The sequence below is a fragment of the Melanostigma gelatinosum genome (assembly GCF_949748355.1).
Source record: "Melanostigma gelatinosum genome assembly, contig: SUPER_1_unloc_2, whole genome shotgun sequence".
In the NCBI taxonomy this organism is placed as follows: Eukaryota; Metazoa; Chordata; class Actinopteri; order Perciformes; family Zoarcidae; genus Melanostigma; species Melanostigma gelatinosum.
In genome coordinates this window covers 420,130-441,517 of record NW_027635329.1, presented here as the reverse complement: position 1 = coordinate 441,517, position 21,388 = coordinate 420,130, and the positions used below count along the sequence as shown (strand labels likewise).

The 21,388-nt window shown below is 42.1% G+C and overlaps 1 protein-coding gene across 1 annotated transcript in view; it reads right to left on the bottom strand.

Annotated features, from left to right (window-relative positions):
- LOC306786385 (polypeptide N-acetylgalactosaminyltransferase 18-like) overlaps positions 1 to 21,388 on the bottom strand; it is a gene marked incomplete at its 3' end in the record, with an annotated part of 179,474 nt that overhangs the window by 15,856 nt on the left and 142,230 nt on the right. Inside the window, exons 7-9 of the mRNA XM_079297402.1 lie at positions 19,822 to 20,007; positions 19,129 to 19,266; positions 13,868 to 13,963 (exon numbers count right to left, since the gene is read on the bottom strand). Of these exons, the coding sequence (XP_079153528.1) occupies positions 13,868 to 13,963; positions 19,129 to 19,266; positions 19,822 to 20,007 (420 nt within the window). The remainder of the gene's footprint in view (positions 1 to 13,867; positions 13,964 to 19,128; positions 19,267 to 19,821; positions 20,008 to 21,388) is intronic.

The following is a 21,388-nucleotide window of genomic DNA, read 5'->3' as shown; positions in this document are numbered from 1 at the left end:
AAGACGGAGATTTTCCTCTCCCCACTGCTCGACTTTAACAACTGAACAACGGAGGAACGCAGCAGCCCTAGAAAGACTTTGTACTGAGTCTTGAGGACTGTTGGCCGAACTCCGCTGCGAGAGCAGGAGGAGTCCGAGGGTCTGGCCAGACCTCCGCTCCTAACAACTCCAAAAGAACCTTTTCATCGCACCTTTGGAAATCCAGCTCCAACCGAGCCGTCTCGGCATCTAAAACCAATGAGTATAACCTAAGAAGAAAATTAAAGTAACGAATCAAGTGTTGTGACATTTTATGTGAGCTGTAGCTTAACCCTTGCAAACTAACTAAATATAACCTGCAATAAATATCTAATCTGCATTTGAAGTAAAATTCTCAAGTGCATTTATTTGCTCAAGTAGTAAAAGTTCCTCGTGGCAGTAAAACGTTAAATCCATTGTATGTCTAACAACTGAGTTCTGTAAGGTTATCCTAGAAGACCGAATCCACTTAACAATCCCTTACGGTTTTAGAAGTAATCCTAGCCGTTAAAACCTAACCTGGCATTTACCAAGAGCACGGATCCAGAAGAGGGAAGCTGCCATAACCGACGCGACTGGTAGGAGCGCCCGGGGTCAGGGTGGCCCCTCGACCGAGTGCACTCAGACCGGAGGACGCAGGGTAGACGTCGGGAGTAACGGCAGTTAGAAGAGCCAGGCGAGTTCCCGCGCAAGAACACCAGCTCGACAATCTTTTAATAGAGAGCTGAGTCAGTAAGTAGCCCCGTATCGGGCCAGAAGTACCCCAGGATCTAACAATATGAATCTCAGACCTACCACTCTCTGGACCTTTCCAGTCGAGATTGCACTGCATATGAACAGTGCAATCTTCTGGTTGCCCTTCATGTTTGTTTTGATGCAAGAACCACCAACAACTGGCGTTCTTACTGGATTTTCTTGGTCATCCACCATCAGAGCTCACGTGGTTACTGACCAGTCCTTGTTTTCAAGTTTTTTGATTAAGTCCTGAGGTTAATGCTACACAAGATGTTGGAAACAACCTTTATGTGAGTCTGCAGGTTTGTCCCAAGCTCCAACATTGAATCACTAGGTGATCATGTCCCCAGTGCCCAGGGTTGTATTACAATAAAGTTGACGTGACATAAACGAGGCATGAGTTTGATAGCTGTCGTCATTTACTACATATGCAAAGAAGTGCTTAACTGCTTGCCAAAGAAATCCTTCACTCCTAAGTTGTTACTGTTGTGTCTCTATTTCTCCCGCTTACTCATCCTCACCTGTCAAGTGGCTGAACAGGAAATTGAGGAACGTTATGCATCAGTGACATTCAACACTTTATTTGTCATTCAAAGCCACATTCATCCATCCTGTTGGACACACACACACACACACACACACACACACACACACACACACACACACACACACACACACACACACACACACAGAAATGGAGTAATTCTGTTCAGGAAGCAGAGGACCCAGAGATAATCTAAAGCAGGGGTCCCCAACCTTTTTTGCACCACGGACCGGTTTTATGTAGCCATTATTTTTCACGGACCGGCATGAAAAAAAAAAACTGAAAATACAACTGAAAAATACAACTCGCCATATCGCTGAATCAGTGGGAGCCCTGGGCTTGTTTCTCTGCAACGAGCCGGTCCCATCTAGGGGTGATGGGAGACAATGACACCCGAAGTGTGTTCCTTATGTCCAGTCTGTTCCGTAACTTTGTCTTGGTTGCTGTCACTGCAGAAAAGCCCGCTTCACAAAGATAGGATGTTGGAAATGGTAGCAAGGTTTTCAGTGCTTTTGTGGCGATGTCAGGATATTCTGCCTTGATTTTCATCCAGAACATCGGCAGAGTGGTTGTCTCAAATGTACGTTTAAAGTCACCGTCATTTGCGATCTCCAGCAGCTGATCTTCTTGTTGCACGGACATGCTGGATTCGCCCGGTTTGTTTACAAATGGGTCGCGGATCCATTCCCTCGCCGTTCGTGGGTCTTTTGTGGTCGGGAAGTAGCGCTCAAACTCTTGTAAAAGCAGAGACAGGTGGTCGCGCACCAGCTGGGAGAATGCTGGCTCAGGCGCAGTGTCCTCCTCCAAAATCCCCACTAATGTTTGAAACATGTCAAATATCCCTCTGTCCACTCGCCGTCCCCATAATTCCAGTTTGGCTTTGAATGCAGCTACTTTATCTGCCAACTTGAACACAGTTGTCATTTTCCCCTGAAGTGACAGATTAAGTTCGTTGAGATGGTTGAATATGTCGCACAGGTAAGCGAGTTTTGCGACCCAGTCCGCATCACTGAAATGAGCTGCCAGTGGCGACTTTTTTTCTGAGAGAAATCTCTGCAGCGGCTCTCGTAACTCAAACACTCTGGCGAGTGATTTTCCTCTGGATAGCCATCTTATTTCTGTGTGTAACAGAAGGCGCCTGTGCTCTGCACCCATCTCCTCACAAAGCTGCTCGAACAGACGGGAGTTGAGTGCGTGTGCTTTGACGTGGTTAATAACTTTAACAACATCATTAAATACACCATGAAGTTCAGGTGACATTTTGCGGCTAGCCAGCATTTCCCTGTGAATGACACAGTGTGTAGACTCACATTCAGGTGCAACCTCCTTAATCCGAGTGGTTAATCCAGACAGCCGTCCAGTCATGGCAGCAGCTCCATCCGTGCACACGCCGACGCAAAAGGACCAGTTCAGTTTTCCCGATATGTAGTCATTCAGAGACTTGAATAGTTCTGCCGCTGTGGTGTTGGTTGGCAATAACAGTGCACAAAACATATCCTCATGCACATCCTCCTCATAAAGATATCGCACATAAACGAGTAATATTGCCTTGTTGTCAATATCAGTAGACTCATCAACCTGGATTGCGTACCACGGTGACTTTTTAATCCTCTCCAACAGCTGCGTCTCAATGTCCTCTGCGATGTCCTCGATTCGCCTGGTGACGGTGGTAGCAGAAAGAGGCACCTGTGCCACCTTTTTAACTGCAGCCTCTCCTAAAAGTTCACGGCAAATATCCTTGGCGGCGGGCAGGATCAGCTCTTCACCAATAGTAAAAGGTGTTTTAGCCTTAGCAATGCGGTTAGCCACTAAGTATGATGCTCTCAGTGCACTTGCATTTACTGAAGTGGTGGCCCTCAGTAATTGCGTCTGTCTTTCTTGCTCACATTTTTTTCTTTCAAAAAAATCCAAAGGCTTGTTTTTTAATCCAGGGTGCTTGGTCTCCATGTGCCGAAGCAGTTTTGAAGGCTTCATCGCCTCGTTTGCTAGCTTGTCGCCACATATTACGCAGAGCGGGCTTGGCAAGTGAGACTCACCTGTGGCGATAAATCCAAATTTTAAGTAGGACTCCTGGTATTGTCTGTTAAATGAAGCTTTCTTTTTCTTCTTGGAGGTCGAAGGCTCCTATTCTGTCTCCTCAGTTGGCCTTTTCCCCTTTGCAAAGAAGCTCTCCAAAGATGTTTGTTTTTTACTCATTTTCGCTGGTTTGCGGGCTTAGTTTTGGAATGACGCATCACGTGACCGAGACGTCTTTACGTGTCAAGAGGCACAGGCGGATGTTAAGCAGCACAAGAGAATCCGGTCGTTTTTCAAAATAAAACATCTTTCAGACTCTAATACGCAATACAACAGAAATTATTTATTTTTTCTGTGCGGCCCGGTACCAAATGACCCGCGGCCCGGTACCGGTCCGCGGCCCGGGGGTTGGGGACCACTGATCTAAAGGATTCAGGAGAAAAGGATCAGAATATGGAATGAGAGGGACTGTGGGGAATAACATTACAAAAGATACTCAACATGAATAAAGAATGAAAGTGTTAAGGGCATGATAGAAGACCAGAGGAATGTTTGAGTCTTTGATGTCAGCTGTGAAACGGATCCTGCTGCTGTTCGCTCTGCGTCTTCAGGCTGCTTATCACTGATGTCTCACAACTCTTACACATGCCATCTCTTCGGCATTCACCAATGCAATAAACCAGTTTCAGTAGTGGAAATTGGTTTGGTCATTTATTTTACCATGTGTCAGTTTGCGCAGGGTTAGTCACTGAGACTGGAAATTTCATTTGGCCAATGCAAAGAGAGGTCATGTATGCATGATGTGTATGAGGATATCCCTTAATAGCAAAGATTATGGCTTTATCTGTTATATACTGACATCCTCTAATCCAGTGGTTCTTAACCTTATTGGAGGTACTGAACCCTGCGAGCTTCATCAGTGCATTTCTTAGTTTTCATGTCCACCATCCTCGAAAAGGATTGCTCACAAAGATACGTTGTAACAAACGGTGTGAGTCTCTCAAGGGCTTTCTTGGCAATACGAGGGTATGGTACGATTTGGTGACACCAAAACGTTGAGAGCGTTGTTGTTCCGAAGAGTTACTGTTGAAGCTGGCTCTGCTGAAGTTCAATGATTTCGTCGAGGCATACATCGTTGACATCTGCTGTCGCAACACTAAACGTGAATGGCTGTCTCACCCATGCTGGATATGACTGTGTGGTGGGGAAGTATCCGTCGAGGGACTTTGCGAGCATATCTAAGTGCATGGCAATCGCTTGCTTCGGCTCCCCAGGTACAGAAATGTCTCCAATTCCAGACACGTCTTCGATCTGACTTACGCAGTCGTCCAGCAGGGGAAAGTTTTTGAAGTTGTCATTCTCTGTTCGTCGTTTCCATAAAGGTAGCTTTTTTTTAACGCATTCAGGTTTTCTTCCACTTCGATGATGTTGACTCCACCGCCCTGCATTTGTCGATTGAAATGATTGAGAGCATCGAAAATATCAGCCATGTACGCCAAGATGAGAATGAACTCAGAATCTTCGAAGCAATCTGCGTGACAATGTTGGTGCTCTCACAAAAACAAGGCTAATTCCACATGCATGGCAAAAACCCGATTCAGCAACTTTCCCCGGGATAACCACCGAACTTTAGAATGGTACAGAAGTACCTCGAATTCAGAGCCCATTTCCTGACGGAGGTCTTTGAAGATGCGGTGCTTCATAGCACTATTTCGCACGTAGTTCACACATTCAACTACGATTTTTAGTACTTCTGCCAGTTTTGGAGGCAAGGTTTTTGTTGCCAACGCATGCCTGTGCAGAACACAGTGTGTAACAATGATGTGTGGTGCATCGGATTTCACCAGCGCTCCAAAACCAGAGTGTCGTCCCAGCATGGCTGGAGCTCCGTCCGAACAAACTGCAGAAACCATATTCCACGAAAGATTGTTGTCTCTGAAGAAGTCATCCACGAGTTTCTTCACATCGACTGCCTTGGTTGTTATTGTAACAGGCTTACAAAATAAAAAATCTTCCTTTGTCTCGTCGTCTTTCATATAGCGCACGAATACAACAAGCTGGCTGAGATTGGAAACGTCGGTGGTCTCATCGAGTTGGAGGCTGAATTTTGCTTGGCTTGAAATCAGATCTGCAACTACTTGAGCCAAGATGTCATTGCTCATGTCGTCTATTCTGCTGCTGATCGTGTCATTTGAAATATGAATTTGGGATAATTTATCTTCAGCAGCTTTTCCCAGCTGAGGGTTTCAAATGACATTCTCATGTGTGCTGATGCAGGTGACTGCTCTGTGTTAGTTCTTCTGGATCTCAGTTCTGCATTTGACACTGTAGACCATGACATCCTGATTAAGAGGCTTCGTGATTGGGTGGGCATATCTGGCATAGCGTTAGACTGGTTTACATCTTACCTCAGTGACAGAAGTTTCAATGTCTCTGTGGGTGATTTTGTGTCTGTTACCTCTCCACTTTCTTGTGGTGTACCGCAGGGCTCGGTTCTGGGGCCTTTGTTATTTTCCCTTTATCTGTTACCTTTGGGACCAATCATAAAAAGCTATAATGTGTCCTATCACTTATATGCAGACGACATCCAACTTCATCTGTCATTTAAACCCAGCGAGGCATTCACATTAACTCGGCTCCTGGACTGTGTCAATGCCATCAGAGACTGGTCGGCAGAAAACTGCTTGCAACTCAGTGACTCTAAGACGGAGGTCCTAGTTATTGCTCCAGAGGAGTTTGTCCCCATGATCAGGCAGATTATTAGTCCTCTCTCCTCTGCTTCACATTGCAACTTGCGCAATCTTGGGATTTTCTTTGATCGATCCATGTCGTTTGACCAACATGTTAAGCAGCTGTCCAGGTCATGTTTCTTCCATCTAAGAAATATCAGTAAACTAAGATCTGTATTATCAACACCTGAATTAGAAATGATCATACACACATTTATCTCTTCACGCATTGACTACTGCAACTCACTTTTCACATCACTCAGTGTATCTGCTCTTAACCGTCTGCAGGTCATCCAAAATGCTGCAGCCAGATTACTCACCAGGACAAATCGACGGTCTCACATCACCCCCGTACTCCGATCTCTCCACTGGCTTCCTGTAGCATCTCGGATACACTTTAAAATTCTCACCATCACTTACAGAGCACTTCACGGTCAGGCTCCGACTTATGTAGCTGATCTACTTCGCCCCTATTCACCCGCCCGCACTCTCAGGTCAAACGCTCTAGGTCTTCTGTCAGTCCCACGCACACGATTTAAGAGCCGTGGTGACCGAGCCTTTGAGGCAGTGGCCCCGAGGCTCTGGAATGCTCTGCCTGCAACTCTGCGCCTCGCAGATACTGTGGATACTTTTAAAAATCCAGCTAAAAACCCACCTGTTTAGGCTGGCGTTTGTGTAAAAGTAAACTCATGTCCTAGAACTGCTCTTAAAATATGTTTTACATTTTTATTTTATTTTTATTTTATTTTATTTTTATTTTATTTTATTTTATTTTATTTTATTTTTATTTTTATTTTTATTTTTATTTTTATTTTTATTTTATTTTATTTTATTTTATTTTATTTTATTTTTATTTTTATTTTTATTTTTATTTTTATTTTATTTTTATTTTTATTTTTATTTTTATTTTTATTTTATTCTTTAACATTTTTTATTCACTCTGTGTAGATAATTTATTGACCCTTGGGTCACATTGTGTTTTTTATGCTTTTAAATGTCTTATGTGCACTTTGTGATAGTACTGTCTGTGAAAAGCGCTATATAAATAAAATTCATTCATTCATTCATTCCCAGCATGATATTCGCCATCTTCAACGCAGCATTGACTTTACATGTAAACTACCTCGCAGTGTGTGTCTGCCGAGGGGTTCGGCAGACACACACTGCGATCAAGTGAGCCGCCGCTTTAAAAATGAATGACCGTCTATTCCTTAAGGTGCGTTCACACCGAGCGCCCCGTTCGGTGTGAACGCAGCATAACTTTTGGCTTTCTCCGTGCTTTTTGGGCTACCCAAGCCACCGTAGGGCTATCCAAGCCAATGTACCGTTATGCTGCGTTCACACCGAACGGGGCGCTCGGTGTGAACGCACCTTAAGGAATAGACGGTCATTCATTTTTAAAGCGGCGGCTCACTTGACCGCAGTGTGTGTCTGCCGAACCCCTGAGAGTGACTCATCGAACCCCTGGGGTTCGATCGAACCCAGGTTAAGAACCACTGCTCTAATCCCTCTATAAATACTGCAGAAGGTACAGGATAATAACTTCCATTTCATTAAATGTGCAGCGTAATATATGTAATCTCCCGTCTATAAAGTGCTTAGTTCGCCTGGCTGATCCTATACTGTGCAACGATATTCTGCTGCTATCTTGACGCATCCTCGTAAAGCCCCAAATACCCCTGTTATCTGAAGAAATGTTGTCCTGCAGTGGGTAAATTTCTAGATAAAATTCCTCCACAAACATGAGCGAATAAATGATCTGTTAATTTGCTCTGTTTTTAATATCTCTAAATAACTCCATCGCAGCTAAATATCTGCTCACTACTAACTGGATAAGCACATGCTTGGCTTTGAACTCGTTTGTGTCTTAAAATGTGAGTTTTAAGACAAAACCCCTCAGATTTGAACAAATTAGCATCATATAGGCCAGATGAATAGTACTGCATCATTCTTTCTCCCGAAAGACGGGAATAAAACGAGCCCACAGGCCTCACTCTGGGCCCTGCTGGGACTGCATGGGGGCACTCTGCTCTGCCACATGCTGAAGACTCTTACCTGCTGTATTTCTGTCCAAACACCACGTTCATGTTGACAAGTGTCTCTCCAGCTTTGTGCCCAGTTTAATAAGCAAAACACTCATGTTGATTTCTTGAGGGAGATAATAATAATAACACAATTTCTTAATCAGCACATGCTGATTATGTTGTGTCCAGGTAAGACAAAATATGGAAGGCCAAGACACAGGGAAATGCCAGCACAGCTGTTTCAGCAGCTGTGCTGTGTTGCTGAGTATGACCCAGATAGAACGTTGGATGTTTCCGACGTCAAGAAGCAGGTCGGATCTATTAACCGCACCCACAATGGAGGCAAGGCTAGGAGTGTCCTCAGAAAGCTCTTTTAGATGACGGGCTGGGTATGTAGTGGAATCTAGTTATGATTATGCAAGCTTCTTTATGGCAAGCAGAATATAATGCACACAGTAAAATGTGAATTCTTAATTTAGTCAAGTAACAGAGCATTTCAAAGCTGTGAAAAGTGGAAATATGCCGCAACTGCCGCTTTCATCTGCAGGCAGATAGAGTTGTTGATTGGCCTCAATGACTTGATGATTACTTGTCAGATATTTCAGCAGCAAGAGCTGAAAAGTTTCACTCTACAAGCAAAACAGCACATGACAAAGCAGCATTACTATAGCAGGGTGATATATCTGCTCTTAGTTAGCATATCCTTTTAGATTCTTGCTCTAATTAGCCACTTTACTCGTCATGGAAATGTCACTTTCTCAATTATGAAATTTACAAGACCCCATAGATAAACATTACTGATGCCAATATATGCAGAGAGCCACTATTGATTTCTCAAATCTCCTCTACTTCATTACCTAACTACAAACAATTTATTCTTAACTTGGGAATGGTTTATGCTGCACTAACTAAAATCTTTACATAAACAAAGGCTTAAATGACTTTTTGTAGTGTGAAATGAGTTGCTTGTAATGATGGACCCAGTGAGACTTATGACTGAATATGCAGTTTCTTTCATCTTTGAAAAGCATTTTAGTGTCTTTTAGCTCATTGTTTTGGTTTTCTGGCCCATAACTCTCCTTTTATCAACATCATATCAGCAGCAGGAAGCCTGTTTTCAGTAAAAAAGCTCCTGACTAGGTCTTAAAAGAAAAACTAAGTTAGCAACTAGCTGACGAACATATTGGAGCATTAAACAGCTAAATATTTGGACTTTATATCGTCCAAAACAGAGCTACACGCGTTATTGCACGATTGTCATTTATTAGGCGGACAGACACGGAGTATTCCCAGAATACTTGTTCATGTTGTTCTCTTTCTGCTGGATGAATTTAAATGGGCTTCATCATTCCATCTGCATTTCTGCATTAGGGGCCCGTGGGGCACAGCTCCACCAGAGGGTGCTGTTGTACAGAAGAAGTTCTCGGCTTTTCTCGATGTCAGACGCAATAATGCCAAAACTCAACGCTGTCTACCTCATAACATTTTTGCAATTTTTGATCATATTCTGAATGTAATCTCTTTTTTAGTTCTTCGTGCATGGAGCTGCTTGTCCGTTCCTGCTTGGTGGGGCACTGTCCCCTAGAAGCATCCCATTAGTTGATTTGAATGGTGCAAGGCTGCACACATCTTGCTAGCTAGCTAAAGAGGGACTGATATTGTACTTACGTTAACGTTACAACAATAGTGATGGATCGTGTAGATTATTTAACTGCAGTACGATTTGGCGATTTATCCCTGGAGCAAAAAAAAAACTAAAACATTTGTGTCCACATCTGCTGGATGACCTAATCATATCTCAAGAAGGAAAAGATTAAAAAAGATCATTCAACCACAAGAAGTTTAAAAAGCCCTGTTCTGCTTTCCATGTCCTCTTTTCAGAGAAGAAACTGTCTGGACATCAAGTGCATTTAAAAAGAACAAGTCAAACACAGGAGTTGTGCATCACATGTGGATAATGCCATTACGTTTGGCTCACTGGGAACAATGAGCGTTGCCTCTCAGCTTGATGGCGCGTACAGACGTGGCATTGAACAATACAACCGTCAGACTGAAGGAAACAGGTGTGTTCTTAGCAGAAACATAACCGGTATGAAAGCTTGTGGAATGTGTGATGTGACATTGCCTTGCGTGGACATGATGAGTCTGCCGGCTGGTTAAAGCCTGGCCTTATAAGATGCATATTTGAGACTACGTGCGAGGGTGACTCCAGACTAAGGAGCCATGACGATGCTCAACCCTATTTTAAGGGAACTTCAGCCATTATTCAAAACCAACTTTTGGATTGCACGTGCAATGTTTACAAGGATGAGGCTGCTCAACAGATGACAAATGCACCTTTGGTTTCTGCTCATGAGTCAGCTATTTGATGTGGCGATATCGTGAACATTGTGCTTTGGTGGTCCTATATGGTGGTATGGTGAGATATTCTGTGATATTAGACGGCATTATTCGGCTGAATGCTTCATCTCTGATGTTGGTGGTGCATTGGTCACAGCAATCGCAGTGTCTTCCCTCTCTCACTCGTTTGATGAAATGTACATTCCGGAGCTCTGGCCAGAAGGGGCATTTGTCCGGCGCTATTTTGAGCCCCGCAGGGCGGGAGTTATCGGCTCTAACCATGCACTTGCTGTGGGGGGAATAAGTTTGCCTGCTGGTGCTATGGGCACTCACTTGCTTTGCTAAATGTATATCCGGGTTTTGTCGTACAACTGTCCTGGCCTGGTGTGGGCCAGAGCGTTGGGGATAAAGCTCGCCGCATGGTTGTTGACAACCTTTTGGAGAATTGTGACATACTATGTTTACAAGAGACATTCTTACCGAAGCAAGACTTGGAAAAACTCAACTCTTTTAATGATAACTTTCATGGTGCTGGGGAGTCTACAACTGACTTTGGCATGGGAATAGTCAGAGGAAGGATTCCAGGGGGTGTGGCTATTCTCTGGAATAAGAAGCTTGACTCTTTGATAAATGTGGTCAGGCTTGGTGTTGACTGGTGTGTTGCAATACAGTTTACTCATGATGATAAGGAATTCACTATCCTAAATGTTTATACACCCTATGAGTGCAATCACAATGAGGATGAATTGCCTTCATCAATTCCTTCATTCAAGATAATACTTCTTCTAGTATTTATGTTATTGGGGATATGAATGCAGATATCTCAGACACAAGCTCAGTATTTGCCAAGCACATGGCTCAGTTTTGTAAAGACAATTATTTTATATTATCAAGCGAAGTGCTTTTGCCTACAAATAGCTATACATACATTAGTGAGGCCTGGCACACTACATCATGGCTGGACCATTGTATTCGTACAGCTGATGCTCATGCTTCATTGGGATGTATGGGCATTCTTTATGGAGCAGCAACAACTGATCATATACCTTTTGCTATGTCGATAAATGTTGAACATCTACCGGCGCTATCTAGAAATGGAAATAGTGTCAACACAGAAAAACTTGACTGGTCAACTCTCACTGAAGAGGACGTCTTAGTGTATTCTGCTCGTACAGACCAGTCCTTCAGTCATATTCATCTAGCTAGAGATGCAGCTATGTGTACTGACGTTAACTGTAAGGATGTGGTGCATAGGAGAGATCTCTGCTTCATGTACAATGATATAGTAAGTGCTCTGTATAAAGACAGCAAGCCCTACTACAAGCATCATAATAAGACCCACAACATCAAACCTGGCTGGAACGAGTATGTAGCTGAGTATCGTGCTGAAGCCTGTGAAGCCTTCAAATCATGGGCTCTAGCTGGTAGACCCAGACAAGGGCCAGAGCTTGAGTACAAGAAGCTCACCAATGCAAGATATAAGTATGCCATTCGCTTCATTTGCAAGAATGATCAAGCCATGCGGGCTGACTCCATGGCCAAGAAGCTGCTAAGCAACAACGTAGTTGATTTTTGGAAAGAAGTGAGAGCTCTTAACTGTAAAACATCTTTACCATGCACTATAGATGGAATTTCAGGAACAGACAACATTGCTGAGTTATGGCGACAGCATTATAGCACCTTATTTAACTGCATCAAAAGTGATTTGTACAGCGTGGACAGTTCTGAGAGTAATGAGTCAATGGCAATTACATCATATGAGGTGCACCAAGCTATCAACAAACTGTCTGAAGGCAAAGCAAGTGGCTTAGACCATATTACTGCTGAACACCTTAAATATGCTAGTCCGAGGTTAGCTCCTCTCCTCGCTGTTTGTTTTACTGGCTTCATGATTCACGGCTTGTTACCAGACTCAATGCTGTCTGTTCTCTCAGTGCCAGTCATTCAAAACAAAGCTGGTAAAGTATGTAGCCCAGAGAATTACAGGCCCATTGCTTTGGCCAGCGTCCTGTCAAAAGTCCTAGAAAGAATTCTGCTGGACAGAATGACTTCATCACCTCCACAGATAACCAGTTCGGCTTCAAAGCCAAACATGGCACTGACTTGTGTATATATGCCTTAAAGGAAATTGTAAACAAATACAGAGGTCAAAACTCATCAGTTCTTATGTGTTTTATTGATGCCTCCAAAGCTTTTGATCGTGTTAATCACAGTAAATTATTTTTTAAACTGAGCCAAAGAGGTGTCCCCACATACATAGTGAGAATTCTGGCTTACTGGTATGCGCACCAGAGTATGCAAGTAAAATGGGGTAAAAGTGTGTCAGCCCCATTTGGGGTTAGCAATGGTGTCAGACAAGTTCTGTTTAATCTGTATATTGATGATCTGTCCAAGCAACTGAAAGCCTGTAATACTGGGTGCATGATGGGTAATACTCTGGTTAATCACATCATGTCTGCAGATGATCTGGTGATCTTTAGTCCTTCTAGCGCTGGTCTTCAGCAGCTCCTCACTATATGTACTGTGTACGGTGTGGAACATGACATCAAATACAACGCCAGTAAGAGTGCTATCCTGATCTGTCCAACTAAAGAGGACAAATGTCTAAACTTCCCTGACTTCAAATTGTCTGACAATAATCTTGGTGTCTGTAGTGAAGTAAAATATCTTGGTCATTTTTTAACAGAACACATGACTGACGATAACGACATTTCCAGGCAATGTCGTATGATGTCTGCACAAGCAAACAGTCTCTCACGCAAGTCTGGTCTGTGTACAGATGGAGTGAAGATGTCTCTGTTCAGAGCATATTGTACTCCACTCTACACTGCACACTTGTGGTCAAACTACAGAACAAAGAGTCTACAGAGACTTCAAGTAGCGTACAATGACGCCATGAGAATACTTTTAAAGAGACCGAGATGGAGCAGTGCTGGTGAAATGTTTGTGGCTGCACGAGTCAACACTTTCCAAACAGTTTTAAGAAATCTCATGTACAAATTCATCTGTCGACTGAATGACTCTGTAAATGGGATCCTACTTGTTTTAACCAACATAAGGTTTAGCACCACACGCTACCAGTCCAGCTGTGGCGACATTGGTACAGCTGTCTCTTTGTAAGGCATTGCTAGGCCTCCGTACTTTTATTGTTTGTGTCTGTTTTTTTATGTCTGTCTGTATGGACCCCGAGTCTGAAATAAAGTCAGTCTATCTATCTATCTATCTATCTATCTATCTATCTATCTATCTATCTATCTATCTATCTATCTATCTATCTATCTATCTATCTATCTATCTATCTATCATTCGTGCACAGTTTATGGTTGTGAGAGTATAGCTCATGTTATCTATGGTATCTTTGGATTGCATCATCACAATTTCTTGTATAAATAGTCTGTGGCCCCACCAGAATTTTCACAGAATAGAATAGAACAAATAGAATACAATGAGAGGCGACTGACCTGTGGTGTCATACCATGACAGAGGTACATGATGGGGACATTGTCAGTGTCAGGTCCTTGGTCCAAACACAGGTTGTCTCTTCTATTGTTCTTCAACTGGAAAATGACAGAGAGATAAGACGGTTGATTCATCTCATTTTGATCAAACTTTCAGCAGATGGGATTTAACGGGCAAACATATAACCGATGATGGCAGACTGCAAAAGTGCAAGCAAGAAAAGGAGGACACCTCTCTCTCTCACACACACACATTTAGTCAAATTAGCAGCACTATTAAACAAATTGCTTTCCTCACTTAACACAACTTGCATTCCAGGCCGCCAAAGCTCAGCAGACTTATTTTATCACAAAACATGGGAAAGAGCAAAATAAACCAACAACAGCTCATCTTTTGTGAGAGACCTTAATAAATCCTTTGTTGTCCTTTGTTTCTGATGCTTTTTAAAACTAATACCAACTGAGATTTCGCTTCAAAGTTCTTTGAAGGAATAGTTCCATAATTGGGGAATATAGTCCGATGCTTTGAGAGAGATGATCATTGTGATGTGTGTTCAGTTAGGAGCTGGAGACAGGAAGTTGTTAGCCTGCGTTAGCATGAACACTGGATGCTAAAATCACACCATCAACCAGCCAACCGTCTGTGGAAGTCACACTCACCAAGATCATTCTCCTCATCTCACTCTGATATAGAAGCATTTTTCATGAATGTTTAAATATAATGTAAAACAACATGTCTCTGGTTTGACTTATACACAAGATCTGAGAGTCTTTCAAAATGTCACAAACAGAAGGCAAGTGTTATATTGTTAATATATTGGAGTCCTAGGGGGCCCCAGTCAAAAGCACCTAATTGCAGCCTGTGCTGCTTTAATAGATACAAAGACTAGATCGATACGGGGTCCTCTTAAAGAAGGACACACTGTCAGCGGGTAGAGGAACTCGTTCTGAAGGAGACAGACACATCTTTCCTTACGTGTCTATTTTCATTTGACACAACAAGCAAATAATTGTATCTTTTCTAAAATAATAATAATCCATTTTTGTTTGTAGAGATGACATTTATTACATAAATAATAATGTTGTTAGAAGTTAGTAAACATTCTGCTATAATGGTTGTTTCTCGTCGTTTATTCTTGAGGACCCCATGGTCCCCAGTACGTAGGCCATACATATGTGGAATAAGATGAGGCTTGATTTGGCTTTATTCCACAGAGAATTATAGATTGTGCAACATATGAAAATCAACGCAATCAATCAGCAATAACTTGCCCTTGTGCTAAGTGCCTCATCTGCTTCATTGTAATGTCATTGCCTTGCTCCCAGATCTCAGCAACTAACTCAGTTAAAGGTATAAAGCTATAATGCCATTATAACCAAACTCAGTGTCAAACCTACATAAGTCCATATTGTAATCAACAAGGATTAGGAAAATCTTAAGGCTAAAAAAAGCAATTTTTTTCAGGCTGATACTCAAAATCACACCAACTCAGTTCTGGTTTAGAACAACTGTGAGAGTTTGGTGCATGACTTCAAATATAATGTTTTTAGGTGTTATTACCTAAACCTACTCAGTTATCAGTTACTTTATATGAATAATTTGAAGGTACAAGTTCATGTTTCAGAGTAATGGACGTTGTCAGCTTCAGAGTTGGATGATAGTTCTCTGTGGATTTGCTGATACCTTTTACATTATAACCACCCATTCCTCTCAGAGTTAAGGTAAAGCATGATCATCAAATCAGTAATCGTGTTGTGAAGATTGATGTGTTATGATAATAGTTAAGTGAATACACATTCAGAGAGCTTGAATGTTATGGCTGCCTTTGAATTGTTCAGGATCTGTTGTGGTAAAAGTTGTTTGTCAAATATGCTTTGAGGATAACAATGGATTTGGTTTAGTGGGGACATTCATCCAAGTGAAGGATTGCTGGAGTTTTGTTCTGAAGTTGGAAGGGCGTGGTCAGAGTGCATGGAGGGCATACGGAGTGCTGAGTGTCACTTCCTGTATAATGCGTATGTTTGGTGAAGCTCAGTGACAGATTGTGGGTTTGGTTGAATAAAGTAAACACATCATGTCTTGTGCTTCCAGTACGGCAACTTTGAAGTTTGTCAATATTTTAACAAAACAACAATCTTTCCCTACAGCTTGACCACATATTTCTGAACATAACCTCAAAGTCATGAACTATTCATTCAGATACTGTATTGCAAGAGCGGGTATTAAATAATATTAAATTAAATAAGTTGTCAAGTTGTTTTGCTGATATGGTCATTATGAAGGTTTTACAGATATGTAGCAATAACAAGACTTTTATTTTTTTATGAACATGATGATTTAACAAGTATGCTGTTTACCATGTTCACATGCTAAACACACACAGTAAAGCCGAGGCTGATGTTAATGTCATTAGTTATACAGGCATTTGGTCATAAACCAAAGTATTGGACAAATACAAAATGTGACCTGATCGAGGTGCTGAGTACAAAGTCAGGGGATCACCAATGTCATTGCAATTATTCCTGAGGGAACATAAATGTATGAACCAATTTCTTGGTAATCCATCAAGAAATTTAAGGAATTTCTCTCAAAAGCACAGGTCAACCATCCTGCAGCACGAGAGGAGAAGTCATGGGACAAACAAAGTCCTCAGCATTCCTCCTCTGGGTACCACACATGTCTGCACAAAGCTTCATATGAATCCATCCAGTAGTTATTTCAATCTGGACCAATCGACCGACTGCCCAACCAACACACCACATTGGTAACCCGACAGTCAGCCGCTGAGCTCTGGGAGACTCGTCATGACCTCAGACCTTCTACACATGTGTCTAAAAACATCAACCGACCTGGTTCATGGCACTGAGTGAATGTGTTTCATTTAAAACAGCTTGACAAATCTTGATATAATGTCTCTTTTTTGGACAATATTGACCTTGTGTGAGCAGTGCATTCCTCCAGCTTTTGTTTCATGAATGAGAGACGAGTGCATAAACAACATCCACAGATAGTGTCACACTATTTGTACTCTGTCCAACTGCAATCTCCTGTGAGAGTTTGTGTTTGTCAAATATGTAAACCTCATATCTACATCTCTCTGATGTCACAGTGGCAACGCTGTCATCTCAATCAAAGCTGAGCCCCTGCACATGCTCAGTACTGTCAACAAATATCCAGCTCGCGCTGTGATTGAAGTGTTTATCCAACAACAAACAAAAGAAGTGACACTAAAGCTGTGAGCTGTCTCAGGCTTACAGACTCAGAGTGGAACCACCTTTTCCCATCAAATCACAACTTTTTTCTCCTCAGTGACAGACTTTGCGCCAATAAAGCTGAAATAATAAGTCCTGAAGGAAATAGGTGTATGATGATTATTTTCAGATTTCATTCAGGCTCTCAGAAGACAGATAACTCAAACTATATCTGTACTCAAGTTTAAAAGGTTAAGATGAGACTGCAATCAGAGACTGCAGAGTCAGTTCGTGCGGTAGGATAATTCTGCTCAGCTTTCAACAGATTAGTGTCATTTTTCAATTATGCAAAGTCCTCCCACACTCCTGAGCTGAAGAGAGGAATAGTCACGCGTAAAGTAAGTGGAGAAAAAAGGTTCACCCTTTCAATACCCCGCCGCTGTAATTTGAAGTGAGCTCTTAAAGCATAGAATCATATATGACATAGTGTGTATGCTATTAGACTCGGTATTAATAGAAACGTTAGGTTTTACAGCTTCAAGTACTTTAAAAAGTTGTGTTTTTTTGCAAGTGTTTCGTCGTGATGAAGTGTTAATGCTATTTAAGGGCTATTTTTGTGCTTATCACATGTTTAGTTTGTTATTATAAAATGTTCTAGCAAAACAGTAAAACTATAGTGCCAAGCTAAAAAAAACACTATTAGCCTCAGCATTAATGGAAAAGGTACGGCTTAAACAGCTTGAAATACGTGGAAACGTTTCGTAGATAAAAGTTAAGTCAGGAGGTCTCTAGTGAAAATAATGAGCCAAACACAGTGGAACAAAGACAGGACTTTAACCCAGGAGATCGCTGTTCATGTCCCATGAAAATCAATGCTGACTTATTTTACCGTAGTTATGTTATATCATTTACATACTTAACGCCTAACCAAGACATTTTGTTGCGTGAGTAAACCTAAAGACTAAGCTTCTTCTGCCACAGAAGAAAACGCCATCTGTGCACTCTATAGTAGCATAACATGGAAATACTCTTCAGAAGTAAAACTACCTCAAAACTATACATAAATAAAGTAAATATAGTCAGATATTTCCCTTATGAGTGGGTATTTGACTCAAACATTACTCCAGATAAATGGTAATGTTGCTCTGCGTCTACTGGATTTGCAAACAGGCAACTGCTTAAGAAAAGGTTCCCTATAACAACTTTATGAGATGATAATATATCAATGTTAAGGCAATGTTATGGTTTGAGTAACACCTAAACAAAAAAAATTCCCATAAAGAGTCAAACAAGGTATTCAAACAATAATATAAAATAGTGGCAACCTGAAAAAATAGTGCCAACCTAATCACAACATTCAAAAATCTGAAAGCAAAGCAGAGTGTATACCCGGGGCCAGAGCAGGCAACATTGAGTTAAAACTGCTGGCTAAGGATAACCGTAAACACAGTAAGATTGTTATTCACGTCGGCGGTAATGACACCCGACTATGGCTCCAGTGGCTCCACCGAAATAACATTATATTTCCCACAATTAAAGTTTCTGCATTCTCCAAATGCACAAGTATTATTCAAACGTATTGTTCGGTTCGTAAGCCTCGTACCGAACGTTTAATACAAATACGTGTATCGTTACACCAATAGAAACACATAACAACCGTAGATGTGGCGTCATGAGGTTATTATGAGGTGGTTCAGCTGTAGTCGGGCAGCACTGAGGGCCCAGGTATGAAATGCACGGCCCGCCACTGATGTTAACACATTTTTAGAAGTCCTTGCTGGCAAGCTGCCACAATAAAGGCAGATTCATTTTAGCTCCTATTTCTTGTTCTGCTCTCGGGAGTTTCTGTATGTGTCACAACCAGTGGGAACCAATCGGGGAAGTAAACATGTACGGTGTCTGTTTGTCCAACTGTGGGCTAGCTTCCAGACTTTGTGAAGTTGTTCCTGTGGGCTCCTAAATCAGATGAATAGCAAGCTATCGAAGCATGTTGATAAATGAATCTTCTGAAATCAAGGCTGCAGACTGAAGAATAGGAATCTTGAGAATTAAGGGGAAAAAAATGAACTCACCACTCCGTAAGCAACTGTGTTGCTGTAGGATCGGAGCTCAGGGTAGATGTTGGAGAGGAACCAGCTGAACGGCCGGCACTGGAGTCTGGATCGCAGGGCTTTTCTCTCAGTGATGTCCCCGATGTCTATTCCTGACTTCTAAAGAGGGAAATAAATACAAACCCATCTGAGTATACATTCTGGGTATTTCACCTATACTCTAACATCTGCAGTTACAGCAGCTTTGGAGTCTGGACCTCTGGTTCTGGGCTAGTGTTAACAAATATAATCAGAGTTGATCATGAATCAAAAACATTTGATTATCGATAAGTAGTTTAAGTCAAAGCAAAATTCCAAACATTCGCTGGTTCAAGCCCTTTTCCTCGACAAAACTCTCTCCGTTGCTGTTCGGGAACCCGAATTAACAACAGATTGAAAGGATGCAGGCAGGTCTTCCATATCCAGTGTTTCATATCTGATCGTCATGTGTGACTGACTCACACAAATCAGCTTGTCATGCTAACCTCAGCACATGTTGGTAAAAGCTAAATGTCCTGCGTTATGTGCATCAATCTACATTTTGTGTATTTTGTGTGCACCTGACCGAGACCGTTACATCCCTAATGCACACAATTATGCCCACTCTCACTCTCCAACATACGAAACAGTCCCAGTGTCAAACTCCCAACGCACACGCGTGTGCTGTCTGTTTACCTGCAGTGGAACATTCCAAGCCATGTAGACGTGACTTTTGTACTGGTCCATCCAGACCTCAGCCACCCTCAGAGCGTTGCGACGCACATGGGCTGTCAGGTGGACTGTGTAGGGTTTGTGGGCGCGCTCGATGTGTGCAATCCTGGAACAGGGCAGGACCTCCACACTGCCGCCACACTGCCACACCTGTGTTACACGCACACACAAATGCAGCCACGTTAGTGACGGCAGGGACTCAACATAAAGGTGTGGATATCTTCAGTACCTGCAGTTAGATCTCTGTTCTCTAAAGAGGGATCACAACCTTGCTGTGACTGAGCCTGCTGTGTAGAAGTATCATGAAAGGTATCACAAGAGCACACTGAGCATGGCCACTGAAGTGGACATTATTTATTATCATTTTATTTAATATTACAGTTTTTTGACATATTGGAAGCTTTCAGATATGTCTACACAGGCCTAGCAAGCTGTATTACAAGTGTGCAGCCCTTTAGCATGCTTTGACAGAAGAGTTATTCTGTGTCAAAATCAGATAGAGCTTTGTGTACATTTACATGACATTACATATCTGTAAGGTATATCTGTAATTGGCACCCAGCAGACATCATCTTATGGATCTCACTTATAGGTCCCAAAAAACAACGCAATTATCAAAGTTCACTCAAAATATTTTGCAGTATTTATTTAGGTGTCAACTAGCATACACAAGGTATCTGTCTGTGTTTGGCACAGAATGACCTAGTTGGGTCTGTTGTACTATACAGAAGTACAGGTATGTAAGCAAGGGTCTGCTCGGGTAACAAGGGACCAGCTGGCATATACATCTTAATATTACATATATGAACTTCAGCTGCTTTACTCTCGTTCTCATTCACTGATATATCTGCATTTATTTAAACTCACACTTTGATTTCCTTCATTGGTTCCATGTCATCTGTCATGTCAGTGTCTTTCACCAAAGGTGTTTCCGTCTCCACTGTGTTTCAACAATTTCAAATGTTTCAACTCCAAACGTTCAGCAGGGAGCAGATGTAAATGTAAACTGCACTGCTCAATAGCACTGCTCAAAGTCTGCAGCGGGCACCTGAGTAGTTCAGTGTACCGAGCAGACGAGAGCTGGAATGCTGAATGCTGACTTGAATACAAGCACCTGTTCTCTCTATTAGAGTCCTGCACTTTGTTTGTGTGTTTGAGCTATAATCCAAACTCTCTCCCTGCATCTTTTCAAAAGCTAAAACAGAACAACAATAAAACTGTACACCTGGCCTGGTGCCCAGGCAGGAACATAAACTAGAGTCAAATTCTGAGATAATACACGCTTCCCTCAAAAATACCTCAACATTCTCTAGGAAGGATTTACAACACCGGGCTAGAGTATAAGAAGCTATTCTTCAAGCAGAGCAATCTATGACTGTGCATGTGGGTGTGTGCAGCGAGATAGAAGATAAGGTGAGAAAAAAACAGACGGTGAGGCGAGAGAGAAAGAGAAGATTGAGAGTGTGAAAGATTCAACAGAGAAGGCGAAGGCATAACAGCAAAGGGAGATAAAGTGAGAAGTATGGAGAGA